At 39.8% G+C, this 22,506-nt stretch overlaps 1 protein-coding gene across 3 annotated transcripts in view; it reads right to left on the bottom strand.

The window, feature by feature from the left end:
• Positions 1–22,506, bottom strand: part of AFF3 (ALF transcription elongation factor 3) — a 323,171-nt gene that overhangs the window by 13,868 nt on the left and 286,797 nt on the right. For all 3 annotated transcript variants that reach the window (XM_064408084.1, XM_064408085.1, XM_064408086.1), the window contains 4 exons: positions 9,945–10,008; positions 7,195–7,331; positions 5,053–5,124; positions 2,588–2,681 (listed from right to left, as the gene is read on the bottom strand). In XM_064408084.1, the coding sequence (XP_064264154.1) occupies positions 2,588–2,681; positions 5,053–5,124; positions 7,195–7,331; positions 9,945–10,008 (367 nt within the window). The remainder of the gene's footprint in view (positions 1–2,587; positions 2,682–5,052; positions 5,125–7,194; positions 7,332–9,944; positions 10,009–22,506) is intronic.

The raw sequence follows: 22,506 nt of genomic DNA, 5'->3' as shown, positions 1-22,506 counted from the left end.
CAGTACCAGCAGTACAAAACCTCTTGGTCTCTCACGGCTTAGGAAGGAAAATGGTAAACAAGGGGCATTAGATGTTCATGGATTTCAAGGCCAGGAATAATCCTGCAGTGCATACAATCTGCAATGTCTGTTTTTCACCAATCATGGCACTTCTAAAGGAAACTAAATTACTTAAAAAATTTATCTTATTTTATTCCTTCTAGAAAGGATAGATAGCCATATAGAAATTCTTAGGCACTATTTATCCTCCTTGTTCTTCTGTGTCCTGTTCTACGTTTAGCAGGCCTCACAATTAGGAAAAAAAAAAAAAAAAAGAAAGCTGTTTTACAGTTTCAAGATTGAATCTTCCTAACTTCAGTGCTATCTTCTGGATTTTGTTGGTCCAAAGCCAGCAAAACTGCATGTAATCTGCAAATTATCAGCTCTGTTAACATGTACACAATGATCTCTTAACCCATTCAGCACCAAACTGGACACATCCCCTAAGCCTCTCTTTAAAAAAGTTTTTTTTCTCAGTTTTGATGTGTCTTCTGAACTACCTCTTGGGTTTCTACATCTTTTATGTGCACCCCAGCACTGGCTATATTTTAGCAGTGATCATGCCAGTGTTGTGTGTACCCTGTCATTCTTCCCTCATTTTGACACTGAGTCTTCTATGTCCCAGGTACATGATATGAAAACTAAGCTTTGGAGTGTCCCACAAGGGGTTCTTCCTTCAGAGGGTTTTTTTTTTTTTTCTACTGAGTGCCTGTTGTTTACTTACAGAGCTGGAAGCAGGAAAATTTGAAAATTGGAGTCAAGGATACTTCCACTGTAAATGTAACCAACCTCTGCCTTACTGTACAACTTCCCACACACTTTTTCCCTCATGTTTTAGGTATATTGCTTCAGTTTCCTCTCAGTTCTGCACCAGAAGGGTGGGGGAAAGGATTCTAAAGAGTATAATGTTGTAAGGGATCTCTTATCCCACTTTCCCTACTGCAACCCATTCTCCTGGTTTCTTTATTCTCTCATATGTGCCTGGCCCCTGAATATGTGGGCCTTCTTTCTAATTCCCAGCTACATTTTTTTTCCTATAACAGAAATAAATTACCTAAAGGAGATTTAAATAGTATTTTTTTCTTTTCTAAAAGAAAAGTATGTCCAATTTTCCCTGCAAATGTGTGATTAAAAATCCTTGTCTGATTGATAATATATGAGGAAGTTCTTAATGCAGTCAGCATTTCATGTCACTTGGTTTTGAAAGCTTTTAGATACCAAATATGAAAGGAGTGGAGAGCTGGCTTGTTTTCCACTGAAAATTATAGAAAATGGATGGTTTTTTCCATTTTTGCTTTTAAAGGTGAGAATACTTTCTAATGTGAAGCTATGCTATCATTGTGTCAGCAGGAGCTCTGCAAAGAAACAAACTCTTCTTAGCTATAGTAGAGTGTAAGTCCATTTTATATTTGCTGTGAAACAGTCTCTGTCTGCTAGCAGGAGAAATTTTATATGGTTGAGAGCTGTTCTTAATACAGCTATTCTCTGAACTGGTCAAGAAAAATGAAGTACTTCAATAGGCACATATTTCTTTCCCCTGAAATCAAGTAATTGTTAGAGAAACATAACGTGTTGAATTATATAATGCTAAATTTTTGAAGCAATTACAGTGACTTCAATTTCCATTTGACAATAACAGATCTGTCAATTCCCTTCCCTGTCTTCATGTGTTCAGAATTTGGTCATAAGCATTCGTGCTTGTATTTGAATTTTTTTATTAACAAAATGTCGAAGGATGGATGTTTTTCATTTCAAGGTTCTTCTGTCCAAAAAAAACCCCACCAGATGAGCCCTGTGTTCAAAGACAAATGGCTCTTCAGGTCCTGCAAAGCAATTTGTCTTAAAACACTGGTATGTTAATTTTTTTTTTTTTTTTTAATTTAGGAAGATAAAGGCTGATTTTTGTGTTTGTACATCACATGCTGGATGGATTGAACTGCAAGAAGTTTCACTTTGTCAGAAATGAAAAATGGAAGCAGTAACAGGCAGAAGCAGAAGGGGGAAGCCAAGAGTGCCATGTCAAGCACATGGCAGGTGGTCTGTCTGCCCTCTGATGCTTCTGTGCAACTCCTGCTGAAATCAGTGTGGGCTCTCTGAGAGTTCCCTGGGTAAGATGTCCCACTGCACTGTCCCACCTACTGATGCTGCTGACTGGAAGGCCTGCATCTGAGGACTGATCTAGACCAAAATCTTCAATGCATGGGAAGTGTAATCCGAAAGGGGATTCTTAGAGAAAAATCTGCAAAACTTATTCACAAAAGAGCTGGATAGCACTAGGCAATGAACCAAGAATAATCTGAAAATACCTGTTTGTTAGTACAACAAATTTATCATCCTTTGTGAAGGGTCACAGTGTGTATTTTTCAAAGAGGGACCCTTGTGAAGATAACTGAACTAACTAGAGCTCAGATGTTGCCATGAGAGTCTACAGTAAAACATCGCTGACTTCACAGGGGAAAAACTAATCCCAGCACAGCTACTGCTCTAGTAAGATGCTGTATCTCCTGTAAAGACACATTGATCTAAAAACATGCCATGAAAAATGCACCTTGAAATACTCAATAAGCGCTTTTGAATACTTGACAGCGTGGTCTCTCTTGAGTCGGAACATCCTCCAGTACAGAAGGGCCAGGCAGCGGTAACTGGAACATAAGGGAGAGCAGAAAGTGAAGGGTGACTCCTGAACACAAATCCCACTGAATATCTTAAATCCTCAAACTAATACAGAGTGCAAGGCTGACAGCACCTTGCTTACAGTTTTTATCACCATTTGTTGGCAGTCTTTCACACTTTGCCATGGATCCATGAGCAGACCTAGGTACTACAGCCAGGGCACGTCACGCTGACAAATGCTACCAGTGAGGTACTAAACAAACCATACTCAGAAGGGTCTGGGCTCCCAGGCCTTCATTCTGCCTTGAAGTCTGCACACTTGATCAAAAGCCTCTTCCATGAAAAGAGACCTCCTGGAACTCAACATACACTTTTTTTTTTTTTTTTTTTTTTTTTTTTTGTATTTTTACTTGAAAATGCATAAACAGCTTTTTGAGATATCTTATCTTGGGACGTTATTGCAATAGCCTGGATATAGTGAACTCGACTTATAGTGGATGTGTTTTGTGTACACCCAGTGGTCTCTTCCAGCAGCTGGAGATGGCTGGGATAAAGAAAAATCTGGCACAGATTTCAGTGGCCAAGAAAACCAGAACAGAGATTGTGCTGGAGCTTGGAGGCTAATCCCAGGCCACTTGCATATTTTGGTCCCCAGAGGAAATCAGCAGTGGGTTGAAATGTGCTGTACTGGTACTGTGCCTGTGCTCCTTGTTAGTCTGCAGAGTGCCACACACCTTTTAAGCTACATAATTAAATGAGAGTAATAGCTATTGACTATAGTTTTGTACCACAAGAGTCAGTATTCAGGACACATGCACTTTTCTTTGCTAGTGGCTTTAGGTATACCAGTCTATTTTCCAAATTAAGAATTACCACCACCTCTTCCCAGCAAGGTTTTTGGATTGAAAAAGTGCGAAAACTGGGGCATATGTGAAAGTGCCCCACAGTAATGCTGCTTTCAAAGCAAAATCTCTGAGTGTTTTGCTTTTCCTCTGGCAGCAGAAACCTTGTTTTTAAAGCAGTATTTAGCCTTGGAGCCAATCCGGAGCACTAGAAGGTGCCTTGAGTTTGGACGCGCAGAGTGTTCCCCATCTCCCCAAGGGCTGCCCACACCTCGGCGAATCCTCCAAACCGCAAATTGTCTCTGAACAACGCAGTGCCAGGCCGGGCAGCGGCGGTGCAATCCCGGCCGCGGCCGCTGGAGGACAGTGTGTGCCCAGGAGAAGCGGCCGGCAGCGGGCGGGCTGGCAGCGCGCCCGGCGGGCGCCGGGAGCAGCCGCGGGATGCGGCGGCCGCGCAGCCACGCCATCGCTCTCCCTCTGTCACCTTCACAGGTACAGCACATATGCAAATGGTGTCAGCTCATCTGCTGGCTGGCAGACGGTGAGTTAAGATTGCCATTCATCGCCCAGAGAAGGCTCCGTCTGCTTTCCCTCGCGCTGACCTTTCTCCTGCTGGAACAGATGCAGCGGCTCCCTGAATTTGGATGTGCTTCCGCACGCACCGAAGCGCTCCGGCAGTTCTCAGCAAGCCTTTGTAATATGGCTTTATGTGTCCTTTTTAAACCGTTCTTTAGTCATTTTCCCACCTAAGCATTTTTAAAGAAATCGCCACTAATGCATTCTGTGGGCCTCCCGATGGAACAGAAAACCAGTGACAGAGAAAGGGCATTAAAAAAAAAAAAGCATCTCTGAATATTTTGTTCCTTTTAAAAAAATGATTAATTAGGACTCCTTCTTTATGGAGGCTAAAGATGCATTTAATTTGGATTTTTAACAGATGGTTAATAGATGTTAAAAACACACTTGCTGATTGTAAATGTCCACTTACTGAGACTCAGTAACCATGTAATAGGTATTTTATGTATTAACTACAATGATATTAAATTAAAAATTGATTTAAATAACATTCTAGTATTTTACTAGCAATCAGAAACTGTCTTGTAGAATCTAAGGTGCTTACATATATTTTTAGAAATCTCAATTTAATAGATAATTCAGGAGGCTTAATTATCCCCATCACCATACTGCCCTTCATATAATATAAATAAAATTTATGATTATTGAGCCTAAAATGTCAGCCACAAAAGAACTTACTGAGCTGTTGGTACAGAAGTACATCACTCATAAAAACAACAAACCATCAGGCATTTAAAAATTAATTACACTGACTTACCATAGCCAACCTGTCACAATCAATAAATAAGTAAGGATTGCTTATTTACAGAGACAGAATGCAGACTTGGTACAGTGATACAAGAGCTGGACCTTCCCCGAGAAGAAAGCATTCCCTTAATTACAATAGAGAACATAATTCTATCTGGCTGCATCCAACATCTGATTTTCAAGAACTGGCTCACTGCAGAAAAGAAGCCTTTTGAGGAAAGCTTGATCTACTAACCATAATGCTGCCAGCTGTTTGTCTTCTGGCGTGGCGTTGGGGCCTGAGTGGGTTTTTAGTCTCACTGCATACCTTAAGCAAGAAGAAAAAAGTCAACGTGAGTTAACTGAGACAGTTTTATATTACTGATCAGAGAGCTGTGCTGGCCAATGTCGTTTGATTTGCCCCTTTATACATATTTGTTCAAGTTACCAGCCATACATGTGTTTTTCCTGGTTGTGTTTCAGAGCTGTTTTGCCATTAGCAGTGCATCCCTGCACTCTTTAAACAGCCGTGAACCCCCTTGATCATCCATCAGTCCAGAGGGGAGCCTAGCTGGCAAGGTGACACTGTCCTACCAAAATGACCTCTGCTGCTGCGGAGACCCAGTTTCACAGAGTTCATGCAGAAAGGGCTTTGGAGCTTTTGAAGGCAGACAGCCTGCCTGGAAGCTGGTGCTGACCTCACCCTGCCAGTTCTGAGTGTGTCTACCCAGATTTGCTCCTCCGAGCACAGCACGGCAGAGGGGGAACATGTGGCTCAGAGCTATTTTTGCTCACATGACATTACATTCAAACTCTATAAATATTAAAGATCCACAGAGGTAGCACTGGTGTTTCAAGAGTGTATGTGCTATGCAAACACAAATTGGTTTCTGGAAATCTCAGCTTCCAGCTGAATACCTGAACAACAGACAAGGTTAGAACAACACACAGAGCTTCTGGGCTCACTTCCAGAAAAATACCTGTTCCCCCTAATTAGCTGCTTGTGATTTTTTCTTACCTTTGCTTTCAAACTCTAATTCTGATATCTGTGCAAAGATTCAGTATGAACATTTTGCTTCTACAGGCATACCTAGCAAACCACTTATTTTTCTGAGTTGCAGTGAGATCAACAGCAATTCACATTACAAAACGGCCACAGCTATACACATTATTGAAAGCTATGCATCTGCAAGCAAAATTCATTTCCAGAGTTAGGACCATATATTTACTACCATGAGAAAAGACAGGGCGGACAAAGAAAAAGCGTTCTGCCTTTTGGGGAAAAAAAAAAAAGAAGGGAGGAATTACAGAGATGGGGAAAAAAAGAAGGAAAAAATTGCAGAGATAGAATGTACTATTCTCTTTCAGAAAAAAAAGTATTTGATTTTGTTCAATGACCTTCCAGTTAGAAGGCTGGCCTCAATCCACTGAAATGCATGAGAAGACAGCCCTAAGTGGAATAAAATGCCAGTGGAATTATTAACATGTGAGAAAATTTTCACATCAACACTAAGTCCAAAAGAATGCTTTTGTTTTAGAAGCTTTGATTCATTATGGATATGATCAAAAATGAAAATGTGTTACTTCCTATGAGCTTAATCCAGACTGGATGGAACTGCATGGCTGACTGTCCTGAGGAATGATCAGTGTCAGTGCAGATTTCTCCACTAGTGTGTCTGGGGTCGCTCTCTTGCAGAGTCCCTCAGCTGCTGCAATGGTTTTGACCTTTGTTTTCTCTACAAATGACACTGACAATAATGTTAAGTACCAGCTATAATGGAGAAAAGGACTTACGAGACATACTTCAGAAGGCCTGTGGATGGCACTGAATTCTGGACTGCCCTGTTTGGAGAGCCATGAAGGTGACTAAAGGTAGGGGTAGCTGTGGGGTGAGCTGTGCTCCTGACTTCACTGGCTACATTAGGGCATACACATCAAATGGATTTTGAGTGTCCATTTTTCTGTCACTGTTCACATATTCTTTCCGGTAATCTTCAAACAGCAATCTTACACGTGTTGCAACATTTTTCAAGTTACCACTCCCTGAGAATGTTTTGTTATTATGGATTACTTGTTTCCTCCACTGAGTAGCTCAAGAATTGCATAATGAAATTCTTGGAGGTAATGCAACTCAAGTAATAGGAAAATCTCTGGGGTTTTTTGTTCGTGTTTTTGTTTGTTTCTTTTCTTTTTTCTTTTTTATTTTTTTTATTCTTCAGTTTCTTGATTTAATTTCCAAAGAAATCACAGATAATACATATACATTACATATGAATAACCAGGCCCTTGTAAGGAGTTCACTTCTACCCTTTTACTGCATGTACAAAAATAGGTGATAATGCAGATGATCATGTTTGCACACAGTAACCTCTGGTTGTGCATGGCCTTCCTTTCCTACCTGATGAGTTCAACTGTTTCTGAATACATGGTATAAGGGGATTTAGATTCCATTGGGCCTTGTTCCATTGCATTTCCACACTCAATGAACGATAGTGCTGCTTCTGCATAATTCAGTGCCTTTCCAAACTTCTCCACCTGGAGAGAAAAAATAAGGACACAGAGATGTAGTGTAATCATCAAGATGTCATTACATTTGATGGGATTTTCTCAACAAATATTGTAAACTTGACACAAGTTGATATATCTTCAGGTGCACAATTTTTCTTGTGAGAAAGCTAATACCCATCAAAGCCTGTGCATCAGTGAAAATCATAAGATACAGAAAATAGAGCTAGAAAATGCTCTGAGATATTATTTGCTCCACACTCTTGTGTCCAAAGGGTCAGCTATGCCTAGGACATTCCCAACACTGTTTGTTAAAGCTCTTCAAGTGCTGGAAAGTCCACAAACTCATGCGGCCTTTTGTTCCAGCCTTTCATCTTTCATTAAAAAGGGTTTCACACATCTTTGCAAGTGTAGTTTTCTATCACTCAGCAAAGAATGGTAACAGATATCATAACTAAGAGAAGAGAATTAAATACTTTGACTACTAACTCTTGTACAAAGGCTCATCTCTGTTCTCCCGTCTTCTTTATCCCTACCATTTTCAGCATTGCTCTCCTCTTGTCAGGAATTTGCTTTCTATATCCTCCTCCTCTTTCAGGGACTGTTCTGCTCCCTCAGCATCTTCTGCCATCCGCCTTCCTTGTCCCATTTCTTCTCCTATTTTTGGTACTTCTTTGTGTGTGTATTTGTGCACTAACATGCATACACATGCATATCCTCAGTAACACTGTATATGCAAATATGAGTCTAATGTTCATATGTGTGCACTTACATGCCACTTATCTGCCCTCAGAATTTCATTTTTGAACTGAAGAGAGAGATGAATCATACTAATACCTCTCTGTCCTGACTGCTCTCTCCTTCAGTCAGAACTCCTGCGGTACATAAAGCCCATTAATGGACTGGATGCATTTGGTTGAAATCTGATGCACACAGTGAAAGGTTAATGGACCTTATTCTTTTCCAAAGGATAAAGATTTTAAATAGTAACTTTGGAATGGCACACTAGCTTCAATCTATTTTAGGTTCTTATATGACTCCCACTGCGATCATACCAGAGAACTTCACAAACTTTTTATTATATTTCTCCCCCTGATGCTCCAGTGCGGGTGGAAGTGCTATTATCCCAATTTCACAGATGGGGGACTGAGGAGCAGAGAGACTTAGAGTAATTTTCAAGCTGCTCACTGTGAGTGCCTGTGTCAGGTAGTACAGTGCCAAAGTAGGAGGTGTTGAGCCCAGCAAGGTGATTCAAAGTGCCTGGAGGCACTTTGGCAATATGGCATTTTCCCCAGGATGCCTACACAGCCAGGGAGGGAGAGGAAACACCTGCAAAGGGCTGTTTACAAGGTGTAAGTAAGGTGCTGGTCCACTGTGTAGGGAAGCTGAATGTGGAGGATATTTCAACCTGACACTGATAGAAAGCTATTAAAACCATGCCTAGGCGACTTTCATGCAGCAAACTTGTGGCACAGCAGAGAATAATGCTGGCAACTCTGCTTTCTGGGAGTCTACCATAAAAACATTTCTCTCCAGGCTAAGAATTTCCTTTGCATATTAAGTGATCCTTTCCATTCTGTTTAAAGCAACATACTAAAATGCACCATTTGTACTTCTCCACAATATTTTCTGATTTTAAGACTCACTTTAGAGTAATATGGAACTGAATAAACCATAGAAAATTGTGCTAATAAACTCAGGTAGAGTGTAAAACTCGGTGTTAGTGTTCTAAATTAAGGACCTGCTTCTGCTTCCTTGGCCATTCTTCATTCTGCACAGCTGAGAAAAACCTTTCTTCTTTCCTGATGGTATGGCAGCAAAGTGTGTCTGACAGAGCAAGACAGGAATGCAGCTACCCCCACCTGTAAGACAGCCACCCTAATGCAGGGTCCCACTCCATATACTGCCATCCCAAAGACCTCATGTTGTGCTGGCTTATCTATGGCACTGGACAAACACAGCCCTGGAGAGAACTGAGGGACAGCTAAGCAGAGCTCTGCTGCAGCACTGCATATTTTGTTGCACCCATCTGTTTGGAAAGACAAGCATCTCTTCAGTGCTCCATATAACCTCAGATTCCTCTTTTTCTTTCTGGCTACATTTTTAGACAGGTCAAAGCCATGGAGAATAATCTGTTTGTTGCAACAGTACTTTGTGTGCTAGGTGTTCCTCTAGGGTTACAAAAATTCTTTGTGTGTTTCTGATTATGTTGGGAAACATCTGCCATGAAACCAGGATTCTTTTGGCACTGAAAAGCCAAAGCTCTTTAAAAAAAAGTGCAAATACCTCAGCTACCAGACCAAATTTGGAGGGACATGAAATTATAGGACCTAGCCAGCTACTTAAACTGAAAAGATAGGTATGTGGATCCTTTACGCAGCCTCCATTACTATAGTTACTAATTAAAGCAAAAGGATAAATGGAAAGTTTTATTTATCCAGGCCTTTATCTCAGTAAGTCATTATTTGTTAAGTCATAGTTTATTGGGCTATGAACATTTGATTATATAAACATTTCTTAATTTAACAAGCCTAGCCATCCTTATAATAGATTTTATAATTACCCCAGGAATACTGCACTGATGAAGAAACTGCATTACAAAAATTATTTGGAGCAATGTAACTGGAAAGAAAATGTTCTCACCATTGCATCTGCTTTATGCTTCTTCCGTTTAGCTTCCTGCATAAAGTAATCTGCATTGCGTGGTCTACCAGGGGAAAATAAGAAAACATTTTATTATTTTCTGAAGTGCAGAATATTTTAAGGTTGTTTTTCTCTTATTTTAAACCTGATTTGCAAACATTTTTTATGAAGAAAATACACTTATCGTGTAACCATGCATCTTCTATTTTCAAATTGCTGCCTGTGGAGACAATAGCATTTATGGCTGTTCTCATTCTTTAGAAGTCAGTGATTCAAGGAAAGAAAGGCTAATAAAATGCATTTTTATGGATTATATAAACTGCTTCCCAAATTAGTGCAGCTCTGATCTGCAAAATGGATACATGCGTTAAGCAGAACAAGATATTCTGTCCTCTCTTCTCCTCTCCTCTCCCTGGTGCTTGCTTACCTCTTTTTCTATTCCTCTATGTACATTGTTATTTGCCTTGGCTTCTCCCTCCTCTCAAAACAAGTGTGTGTTTAATCTCTCGACTTTGAAAACAGACACTGAACCTGCTTGCCTCCACAGCTACATCTCGCTCTTGTCCCTCTTATCTGTAAGCATGCTGATTACTGTTTACTTTTGCTTCCTGGAGTTCATCTCTGACTCAGTGCTGGGCCACCTGCTGCAATTCCACTGGCATTCCTCGTGCCAATTTCTCCATTGATTTCTCCTCAAACAGATCTGGGAGATTCCATCCCTTCCTTAACCTACCTGACCCATTGACTGCAGGGTACAAATTCAACTTCTGTTTCTGTCCTGAAATTCACAAGTGCATTTTTAACCAGATTTACCCACTCTAATTCAAACTGGAAACAAACTGATGTCTCCTTGTCACCACATCCGTGAGCTCCTCATGGTTGAAGTTAATTTCTTCATCTCCTCCCACAAGCTCTCCCTATGGCACCTATATAAGTCTGTGGGGAACAGCCATTTGCTGTGTCATTTCAGACCATAACCTCGCATCTCCAATCATTGCCTCTCATAAAAGTCTTCACATTTCCTGACCCTGCAGATTCTTCCTGTCTCATGTACGTGGGAGGTGATCTTCCTTCTCTACTCGGCTAAAATATATCCTGATTCTTCTCAGCTTATACTGTGGTTACTACATCCTTGTGCCTCTCAGAGAGGGAAGTTTTGACTTGCAAAATAGTTTTCTTGGTATTCGTTAGAGTGTCATTCCTTTGTCCTCATCTAGAGAAAATGAGATATTCCCGAGTATTTGGAGTATGAATTCTGATGTTTTTACTACTCGTGCTTTTAAGAGCTTGGTGTTGTAAATGATATGTTGTTATTGCCACTCAGCAATCTGTTGTATGTTAACTCCAATAGGCTGCTCAGCTCCCCACACTCACTCACTTCCCTCCCATGGGATGGGGGAGAGAATCAGGAGAGTAAAAGTGTGGAAGAATAAAGTAAGAAAATGTGCACATTTAGATAAAGACAGACTAGCAGATAAAGCAAAGTAGAACAGGGAATTCATCCACTTCATCCCATGGGCAGGCAGGTGTTTAGCCATCGCATGGAAAGCAGGGTTTCAAGATGATTAACAGTGACTTGGGCAGACAAATGCCATCATTCCAAATATTCACCCCTTCTTCCTTCTTTTCTCAGCTTCATATGTCAACCATGTCACCATGGTGTGGTCAGCAGGGGTCAGCTGTCCCAGCTCTGCACCCTCCTAACTCCTTGTACAATCCCAGCCTCCCTCTTGGAGGTGGGTGGTGAGAGGCAGAAAAGGCCTTGAGGCAGAAAAGGCCTTGAGGCTATCCCAGCCAAAAAATTCATCTTCCTAACTTTTTTTCCTTGGAATTGGGATTTCTGAGCATATGTATTCAATAAAATGTTTTGTATCAGTCAGAGAACATGCAGATCTAAAAAGTGAAGTGGGATGGATGAGTAAAACATTGGTGCTGATAGCAGTAAGAACATGCTCAGATCCATAACTGAGGTAAGTGGGAGCACAGGGGAACCTCTTGACAGAAGAGGGGAGCTATATAACCTCCTCAAGAACATAAGGCTCTTTGAACAGTGGATTTGCTCAGTCTGTTTCTTTCTATTTATGTGCACACAGTTTTAAGGACATTTAATTGCATCAGAGGAAGTTAGTCAACCTTATTTTGAAGAGAAGAAAGGCTAAATATAACTAGACAGAAATGAAATTCAAAGTCTGGCTAATTTAGAATGATTTCTGTCCTAAAAACCTTGTAGATATGAAAAGCAGTTCCTTTGTTCCAACTTTCTTTTAAATATTATTCTCCCGCAGCTTGGTCTACCTGTTAGGTCAGAAAGGGGACTAGACAGGTTTGTGTCCTAGTATCTCATAATCTACTGCCAATACAAATACTTCCTATGTCCCAGAAAACATTCTTAATAAGAGTAACCATATGAAACTGGTCTTGGTCAATTATAAAATATTACACATTGAAACAGTCTTAGCTTGATGCAGAAAAATAGCTATGCTTTCAGAAAAACTGAAAGCATTCTTAAAAAAAAATGTTAAGTTCTGTCTCTTTTTGTCTTGTGCAATGATCTAAGGAAGATGGTTTACTGTGAAGACCCAAAAAGCAAAGCCAAATAGAACAAATCAACAAATCAAGTCTCATCTCTCTGAAATGATGAAAGTGATGAACTTTTACATGAGTCTGTCCAATTCAGGTCATTAAAATACATCGTCTCCAGCATTCCCTCCTGTATATCACCCTGCACTATATGCCTAATTTTCTTGTCTGAAGCATAGTAAGAGGCTGTAAAAACAAAGTGAGATAACACAATGTAATTATGGTGGACTTATTTATACATTAATTATAAAATGGTTTTCAACTTGCAGCAGGATTTATTCTCCTGAGTTATGATTAGCAATGAAGGTATTAGCAGGAGATCCTGAACCAAGAAGACTTTCATTGAGATCCCTGCTACGGGATGGTTAAGCATAACACAGAAACTGAAATTACTGGTTTGCACTAAGCTGCTTGCAAAATCTAATATAAAAAAAGAAGCTATTAAAATGCCATTTTAAAGCAAAGCATAAATATATTCTTCATGTGAACATTTAGGTATTTCCATAGGAAAAATACAAGATTGATTTAAAAATCAGGGCATGCCTAGCAGAAATTAAGATGCATTGGGAAAAAACGGATAGGGTATCATTTTTATTAGCTTCCTAAACAGAACTTTTTCAGTAGTGTTAATAAACATGCCAAGTCAAATTCTGATGTCTTTATGCCACCTATGAAATACTATTCTTCAATTTATTGCTACATGTTAATGACCTTTCTATTCAGAAAACTAATGTGCACGTTAGGTGAAAATGGAAGCTGAAATGTCCAATAGATTCAATGTACAAAGATTTTTGTACCATTTTAGTAACAAAAAGTCATGTTCAATTTAATTTTTTACTGGGATTTTTTAATCAAAATTCAAAAGAGAGAGTTAAAAAGAAAGTTAAAGGTTTCAAGTTCAGTTTTGTTTAGGTTCCCACTGCTCATGAACATAATCTGTCTTTTAAAATTCTGTATACTAGTTTAATTTATTATGTCATGAAGTAAAAAAATAAGAAAAACACCCTCTTTTATGGGGTCCTTGAAGATAAGAGGTTGCCCGAGCTCGCAGACATATGCAGACATACGAGAAAACTGATGCATAAATTAATTATTCAGGATAGCTCTTTTGCATACTGCACATTTTTTATCCATGAAGTTTGTTAGGTATATTCTGAAGTTTTATTTACAGATAAAGATATTACAGTTCTATTTACAGATTCTGAAGTTACAGTGACCAAGAACACTTGCCTGCTACAAATGTGAAGGTCCATGCAAACCTCCTCTGCAGCTTGACCTATTTAGTTATGTTGGTGATAATCTCAGACTGGAGATTTTACAGGTAATCTCACTGGAGGCTAATTTCAGATACTGTATGTTATTGATGAGAGGCATCTCGAGGAAAAGCAAATGTGTTTTCCCACTGATTCAGAAAGATCTGTGGCTAAAACCCTTTTCAGGTCTGTGGTCTCAGCTTTGCAACCCCCCTGCAGATTACAGCCTTGCTGTAGCTTGAGAAATGAGAGAACAGAAAAAAATTTCAACCCCACCCTGCAGATCACATCCTTGCCACAGCCAGAAAAGAGAAGAAAAAGAATTCTGGTACCAGGCTACTGGTAGCAGAAGCAGCACTGGAGACTCTATGTTTACTGGTCATGAATGTGAACTGAAGTCGCAAGGAAACTTATTCAGTGACTTCTGCTTTTCAGACAACTGGGTCAGATTCTCCTCTTAAGTTAGTTACAACTATATGAATCTATAGGTATCAGCACTTTCACTCCAGATTTACAAACAGAATTCAGACCTCTTGTTAAAAAAAAAAAAAAAAATTAAAATGAAGTCTGACTTAAAATTAACAGGTAGAAACAAATGTTTTATCTCTATTAAACTGCACAAGTCTTTTGTTTCTGAATATCTGATTGTTGGTACTTTTAGAAATATAGTCCTCTTCAACAAAGCCAAAAAGGAGTTCTAATACACTGCTCTAATGCATCTCATATATCTCTGAATGGCAAGAGAAAGAGCATAAAGCATTAGAGCCAACTAAGTCAGGCCGCTGGTGAATTCTCCCTGGGATCAAGTGTCATTATGTGAAACTGGCTGCTCTCGAGGAGAATTTACCCTACTCTGTTGATTGGGGAAAGCAATCAAGTACCGCTGGAACGATTTCAACGCATTCTCAGTCAACACTAGGCAGTCACCTAGGCACTGCAACAGAATCCAGCCTTTTACAGAACAACCCCCCCACGGCTAGATCTGATAGTACAAACAAGGCCAGGCTTCCTTTTCAGCAGTGGCATTCAAACCATTTATGACTTTGACAAGGGCAGCCTCAGTAGCATGGCTGTGGCTGAATCCAGGCTGAAATTTATCAAACAATCCACTACTGTCCAGTATTTCTCTCACTCGCCTTGGCACCGCTTTCCCTGGGAGCTTGTTGAAAACCAGCAGGAAGGACAGCATATCCATTGCTTGTTATGTTGCGCGGGATCCCAGCGTGAGGTGAGATGGCTGCGGGCATTGTAATTACTCCTCTGCCAGAAGCAGCCTTTCAGAATTTCCAGGCTGCTGAGCTCCTAAGAGTGGTGTCACCACTACCCAGGTGAATGCCTGTCTGTGTATGTTTCTCTCATCCTATTTAGCTCCATGCCATCACAGTGCATCTCCGTCACCTTTGTCTTTTGCGGGCCCCTCTGAATTTAATTTACTCCAGTTTAGCGGATAATTGCAAAAATGTAAACTCATGCAATAAAAAAAAGGGAAGAGAATCAAATAAAACGAATCAATAAAAGCTTTACTTTGTACAGTAATTTATCAGCATCTACTGCAAAATCTCCTTGGAACTCAGAGCAGCCACCGGTATTTACAGAGTGTGGTGCAGCTTAGACTCCAATATACAATTTTAATTATACTGCATTCAAGCCCACATTTTTCATCTAATTTTTATATTTTATATGAACTAAATACTAAACTATAGCATTTTCTGCTTCATTTACATAATCAACCACTTGTACATTATTTCTTACTGTTGTATGGTGCTTTATGAGGATACATTAAAAAAACCTAATAAAAGTTCAATTAAACACCATAAATGTAGCCAAGTGCATATTTTAATACTCTTCAGAGATAATACTGCTGAAGTGTTGTAAAGAAACAAGCTAGTGCTTCCTCAGTGTACAACAATTGCATATAGTAAAAAGCAGCTTAAATCATCATTCTAAATATAGGAGCAATTTCACAACTTTAGTAATCTAAACCCTAAAAAAATGAATGTGTTGGTAAGGAGTAGAACAGCAAAATGAGCAACTTTAAAATATGATCAGAGCTAAGGGCAAATCAGAAGAAATACGCTAGACAGGGTGAACCCACGAGCAGTTTTGAAGCTGTGCCAGTATGCCCTGAACTTTCAGTCTAGGAGGAGAAGAAAATCCTGTAAGAGCAGGAAAACCACATGATGTGAAAGGCAGGTGTACACAGGTGTTTGCTGTCTCATAACAGGATGTGTGAAGAGCTTGTTTGACATGCTGGGTCATGGATAAGGGTGTTCATCTTTGGGGTGAATGACAGAGCTCAGCAGGTGTTACTATACGAAACAGCGCTCTCCCCTGATGGATCATAGCCTCCTGCCCATTCCACCACTTGAAATAAATGCTGTTTTATGGGACGTGGCACTGCTGTGTCTGAGGCATGGCAGACATAGTGGCACACAGGCTGGGGGAGTGCCCAAGGCACGGCCAAAGTGGGTACCCAGCTCTATGGAAGTCTCATGGTCACTCTGGCAGACGCAGCAAGCCTGTAAGTTCAGCAGAGAAGTATGCAAATGGAGAGGGCCAGGAGATAAATATTGAGCCATTTAAATGACAGTACTATAGGCATTTCAGAAAAACAGGAACAAAGAATCTGATTGAAGTTGGGCCAAAATGTGAGAAAAAATTACCCAATCACACAACTACACAACTACTATCTTGTTGGGTTTAGTGTAACAAGGTCAATAGCTTAGATAAGATGAATAGATGAATAGTACAGATACCTAGAGAGGGAGTTTCTGTTGCAAAAAATGGCAGACAAAATTAAAGCCTGGTGTCTAATGGAAATGAAATGCAGAAGGATAAAAGTAAGTGGGGACTCCTATTTTGACAAAAATGCAAATTCTCCCTGACTAACCACATCAGTGCAGTGAAATACAGGAGAACACAAGAAAGAGTCAAAATCTACTACAAATTCCTGTGTATGACCCAGATTCATGACTTAAAGATATCCATGTGAAATCAATATCTAGATTAAAATACACAAGGACAAAGTATACAAGTGAAAAGAGAGGAATGAAACAAGTATTTACAATAGGGATTTGAATAAACTTTCCTGTTTTAAAAGTAGAGACAGAAAACACTAAGTGCTTGCAGATAAACTACAATTTAGTCTCTTTTGATGTATGTTAAATAGATGTTCTGAATGAAGCTAATTTCAGTTAGAGTGACAGCCTTTATAATCAGTCCTACAGAGACAGGGCAGGACCACAGCAGTCCAGATCTATTTTGTTTTAAAATGCCACAGAATGACACCTTGAATTCTCAAGAAGCATCTGTAAAGCAAAGGCAGAAAGACCTTTCTGGGAGAGGGTCCACCTGGCAGGCAGCTCTGATGTTTCCAGCTCTTATGATGAAGAAGACAAGGCATGGGTGAAACTGCTGAGTGAGAGTACATGTGAAGCCTGAGTGAGTGAATGGGGTGTCTACACTGAAAGAAGCCTGAAACAAAGACCCTATTCCAGGGATCCTGTCCTGTGGAGACTAAGACACTTCAGTAATCACAGGATTTGAAAGAAATCATAGGCACTGAAGACCAGGAAGACATCTGAAAAGGATTTTGGGAATTGATGTTCCTCATGTGTGTTAAATTATCACAGCCCCTCTCCAGCTCCATGACTTGTTGCTGGTTCTCAAAATGAACAGGGCATTCCCAGAGTAAAAATCAGTTTGAATGGTCTACCTGTGATTTTCTAAAGAGATTATGATTATTGCCAGTGTGGTCTGTCATCGCTGAAAGATGAAAATATCCTTTATATGTTGAAGGAATGATCAGGAAAGCTCTAATGCATCCTTGAGGAATCACAGCCTTTGCACCCTAGGGCAATTGCAGTGAGCTTTCTCATCTAAAAGGGAAACTTCTGGGTAACTATATTGTTAAAAATGGACTTGAAGCACATTCTTCAAATATATGTAAAGTTGTTTTCCACTGCCACAAGGACAGCAAAGCTGTCTTGGGAATTAAACCTCAGATAGAGGCATTAGACTATCTTTTCCACATCCCATCCATGAATCCTGGCATCATTGTGATGAAAGCCCACACCATTCTGTGATCCAGCACAAGCAGAAAAACCCCCAGTTAAACTGTGATGGACTTGTAGATATTAGTAGAGAAACAAAACCTAAGGAAAACAAGCTCTGACAAGAACCAGAGATGTGGCAGAACAGCCAAAACAATGGGAAGTTAGATGAGACTTCCTCATATTCAGGGTGAGACTTAGACTACTCAAAGAGCTGCAGGGTTTGGACTGTCTTTGTTATGCACTGCAGACATCTGCTCATGGCTCACCATGCACAGGTGAGGAAAGACTGGGAGGGACTGGTGGAAGAGACTGCTTTCTCCCATCTGTGAAATTCAGTTCCATTTCTGGAACCTGAAGGAGTGTTTGCTTAATCTAATTAGAAGACCTTTGTCTTTATTACTGTTATGATTTACAGTGGACTGAAGATATTTTCTAGTCAATCTGTAGAGTAAGAAAGAGCTACATTAAAATTAATTGATACAAACAAATTCTCTTTCATAAGTAGCAAAATATTCAGAGACTATTTCAGACCTGAGTCCATCAATAGAACCATTGGCTATGCCTGTGCAAGTGAAATAAGGAGGGCAAGGACACCAGCTTTATCATTTGATCATCCATGCAGTATAATTGCTACTATTCTCTCTGGCATAGTTTTGAGCTCAGACAATGCCTGGGCACAGCCTGGGGACAGCACAGGCTAGGGACTATTCTCAGGAGACAGTGAATGTGCTTTGTTTCGGGGAGTGAAGACAGTTTAATCATATAAACATAAGCCTGCTGAACTACTTGCCTATAGGAGCAGGGGAGGGACATGGATGTAGCTAAGTTCAAAAGAGGTCCACAGCTCTGGCTTTCATTTGATGACAGGCAGTAGTGTCTAAAAATTCTATACCCTGTGAAAACCTCCTGCTAGAGCTGATGAAGCATCTGTTTCCTACAAGCCCTCATAAAGTGTCCCTTTAAAGGTGACCCATGGTCTTGCAGAGAGCAGGCAGCAAAATTATCTAATCATGGCAGGCAGTGTCTGGCATGTCTAATGTTATTTTCTCATGGTCAGCATACATGTGAGAAATTCAGTGCCATGAGTAAGAAGGGAAGAAGAGGAAGACTGGGAGGGTCAGACGAAGTCCTGAAATCCCCTAAAGCCAAGAAACTCAGAGCAGTCCACAGTAAGCACATGAATTTGTGAGGAATGTAGTGTCATAGGTGTTGGTCTGACTAGTTATTTTTGAGATTGCTGATGAGAAAAAAGAGGAGCCACTCTCTATTCCTGAACTGTGCTCCTCAGGATGTGTTAAATAGTACAGAAGTACCTCTAAATACTCCAGGAATCCTTAAGGCACTTTGAACAATTCAAGTAAGATCACTTCCAGATGTATGAGTCACAACCTAAGAGCACTTTTTCCTTTCCACTTTAGGAGGAATAACAAGGAAGAGAAGACTGAAAATGAGACACTTGTAGTTCAAGTCAAAACAAAGAGATGTGCCAGGAAGTTATTTTCATAAGCTCTATGTGTAACACCTTTACAGGTGAATATTTTCTGGGTATATGGTTTATTGTTTGGCAAACAAACACAGGAATTCTATCTCACTGCAGAATATGTCCCTTGGACAATGTATAGCTGACGGGTGTCTGTAGCACCTAAACCCATAAAGATGGAAGAGACATTCAACTAAATATGAAATTATAAAAAAATTCTGTAGCAAATGTATTATCTTGCTCCTATAAGGCAAGAAAAAAAAAAAAATGTAAGTGAAGAAAAAGCACACCCCAAGTTTGAAATTATAAGTCAAAATTCAAGTAAAAAATCCCAAGGAGCATATTCCGATTTAGTTATAAGGAAAGATGTGAAGCTGGGTACACTGCTATATTTTTATACCACACAAGAGTATTTTGAGGGTGTCCTTGGGCACCCACAGGATGTCTATGCCTAGCACTTCAAGGACAACAGACTTTGATCCTAAATGCAGTTATTGGGAATTCTGTTATTCAGTGAAATTACAGGACTCAGTATGGCTTGAAGCATTATTATGTAGCCTTGAAAATGTTCTCTTCATGGAGTCAGAAGTCACCAAAAATCCAGGAAATCTTACTAAAAATTAGTAAGTAATTAGTAAGTAATTACTAATTTAGTAATTAGTAAGTAATTAGTAAGTAATTACTACTGGACACAGCATTGATGTCATTGACACATGTGGCATGCTGGGTACCTCTAAATATATTCAGATTCGTCAGCAAACAATGGCAAACCAGGGGAAGGAGACTTTTGCCTGTCTTTTGAAGACTGTTAGCTGTATTTACTGTTATACTGCAGTATATGTGTATACAGCACTCTGCCAAGCAAGATATACTTTTTACTGACCTACTTGTGTTCCAATTTATTGCTAGAGACAGCTGTTGTCAATGACCTGGAGAAAATAAATTGAGAATACAGTAAAGAGACACTGACTGGTCAAAAAAATTAGTTGTTGTTTTAAATCAAATATAAGGGATTTAGTCTCTTTAAAACTTTAGAGTCTGATTAAAATTAAGACTTTAAAGCCATGGCTGGATTACAGTAATTCAGAACTTCATGGATTATGAGATGAAATACTTCATAGGCATCATTTAGGACAAATGCTGCCATTAGGATTACTACATAATTTAGACCTACTGTATTGCATTCCTTCAAATCCTCTGCTGTGGTGCTATACAAATTTAAAAGGCACTGGCTGCCATATTTAATTTGATTCTTCTAACATGTGAGTCAAATTTGTTGACATTTAACATTTGCAGCTAGTCTAATCTGCTACATTTCAGTGACTCCTCTGAACAGGAATTTCAAAATGAATATCCAGTGTAGCTGGTATTCTGGTGGTGCATCCCAGCTACAAGTTGTGGATGACAGCTGTAGTACTTGACAAGCTCCTTCCTCTAGCTAGCACAACTGGCATTTAACTGTTTCTGGCTTTTAAGGCCAAATTAGAACATATTTGCTTCTGCGTTTTATCTTTTTTTGCCTTTTTAGACATAGTTTTAGTGGTCTACAAGTTGCTTAGGGACATTCTACATGGAAGGCACTACACATGAACAGTTTAATTGTATCTCTCTGAGAAGATGAAACAGTTTTATTGGAGATGCTTGCCAGAGGAATCACTCGTAACACTAATGGAGAAAGTTGGTGATAAAAGCCTCAGATGATAGAGATGGTGACCAAAGCAGATCTCCTATGACTATATCCTAGGGGAAAAACAAAACAAACCAGTCCTCCCCCTCCTTTTTTTTTTGTCAGCAGCTTGAGGGAAAATCAGATGAAGACACAATAGTTTTGTTGTAACTGTTTCTATGTTTTTTCTAATCCAGAGATGAGCACATCCTACAATGTTGACTTTTATCAGACACTCTGACACATTTCTGCCTTGTACGTACATGTTTAAACTGCAGACAAAATTGAGCAGTTGTAAGTAAATGATAGATGACAGAGTATTTTAAGAGATACGAAGAGTTAGGTAGTACTTATAAACAGTTTCATGTTTCCTCAATGGAGATTGTAGAATAAGTGTACCAGGAGAGTTAAAAACATGGAGGGAGGTGGAGAAAGAGGGTGAATAAGGATGTATACACAGGGAGTTTTCTCCAAAAGAGGCGGAAAAACTGATTACATTTATTCAGCTTACATCTGCTTATGATTGCTGTGAATATGCACAAAAATTAATCTCACTAGTCCTCTTTTCTTGACATACAAACCAGTTACATCCTTTTGAAGTCCACAGGAATTATTTATAGCTTACAGTAGGAAAAACATGGTTTCTTTTTACGAGAGGCTACTGTCTCTCTAGTTAACATTTAGACAAGATAGTGTGAACAAGCATAACAACAGCAGTAATAATAATTAAAAAAAAAATCATAATTTTGGTAGAAAGCAGTTCCTAAGGAAACCAGGTTGTTTGTTATCCCAGGATTTCCTTTGGTATAAAGGAGTTTGAGCTGTCATGGTTGAAAGTCTGGAAATATGAAAAATATGTCAAGGTCACACAGCTCAGAGCTTCAGGCAGTTTGAGGCATACCTTGAACAGAACTTCTTCTACACTACCCAGAAACAAATATCAGTATTTGCAGGCCATAACATTACCAGTCAAAAATAATCTGGGTTTTCTAGATACTAGGATTTCAACCTTCAGTTTCACCATTATATTCACTAAATACTACTATGTCCTAAATGACCTTGGGGACAAACCAGCTTTTTTTAATTTACCAAAAATAAAGACAGTTACAAGCTTAAATTATTTCAGGAGAAGGAGAGCGAGGGATGTGTGAAGAATGAAGTGGAAGTGGGGAGGCCCAGATATCCCTCCAGATACTCAGACTAACCACTGCTGCTTCCTATTCCCCTGCATTTGTGACACCTGAGCAAAAGTAGCCACGACAGCAACAGCTGTCAAGGCTCAGGGAGGCAGGGATGACTCCAGCCCCAGGCTTGCCCTGCTCACTTTGCTTGGGTGTTGTGGGACTGGACCCCTGCCAGCTGTATTCTGCATCCTGGCTCTTGGCTCCCTGTCCTTTAGGGAACAGCCACTCCTCACTGCTCCCTGATGCTCAGGGACTTTTGACAAGTGACAGGACTCACAGTGACAGGACAAGTGACTCAAAATTGAAAGATGGGAGGTTTAGACTAGCTTTTAGGAAGAAATTTT

Source organism: Passer domesticus, chromosome 2, assembly GCF_036417665.1.
Source record: "Passer domesticus isolate bPasDom1 chromosome 2, bPasDom1.hap1, whole genome shotgun sequence".
NCBI lineage: Eukaryota > Metazoa > Chordata > Aves > Passeriformes > Passeridae > Passer > Passer domesticus.
This window is presented reverse-complemented; position numbering and strand designations above follow the sequence as displayed.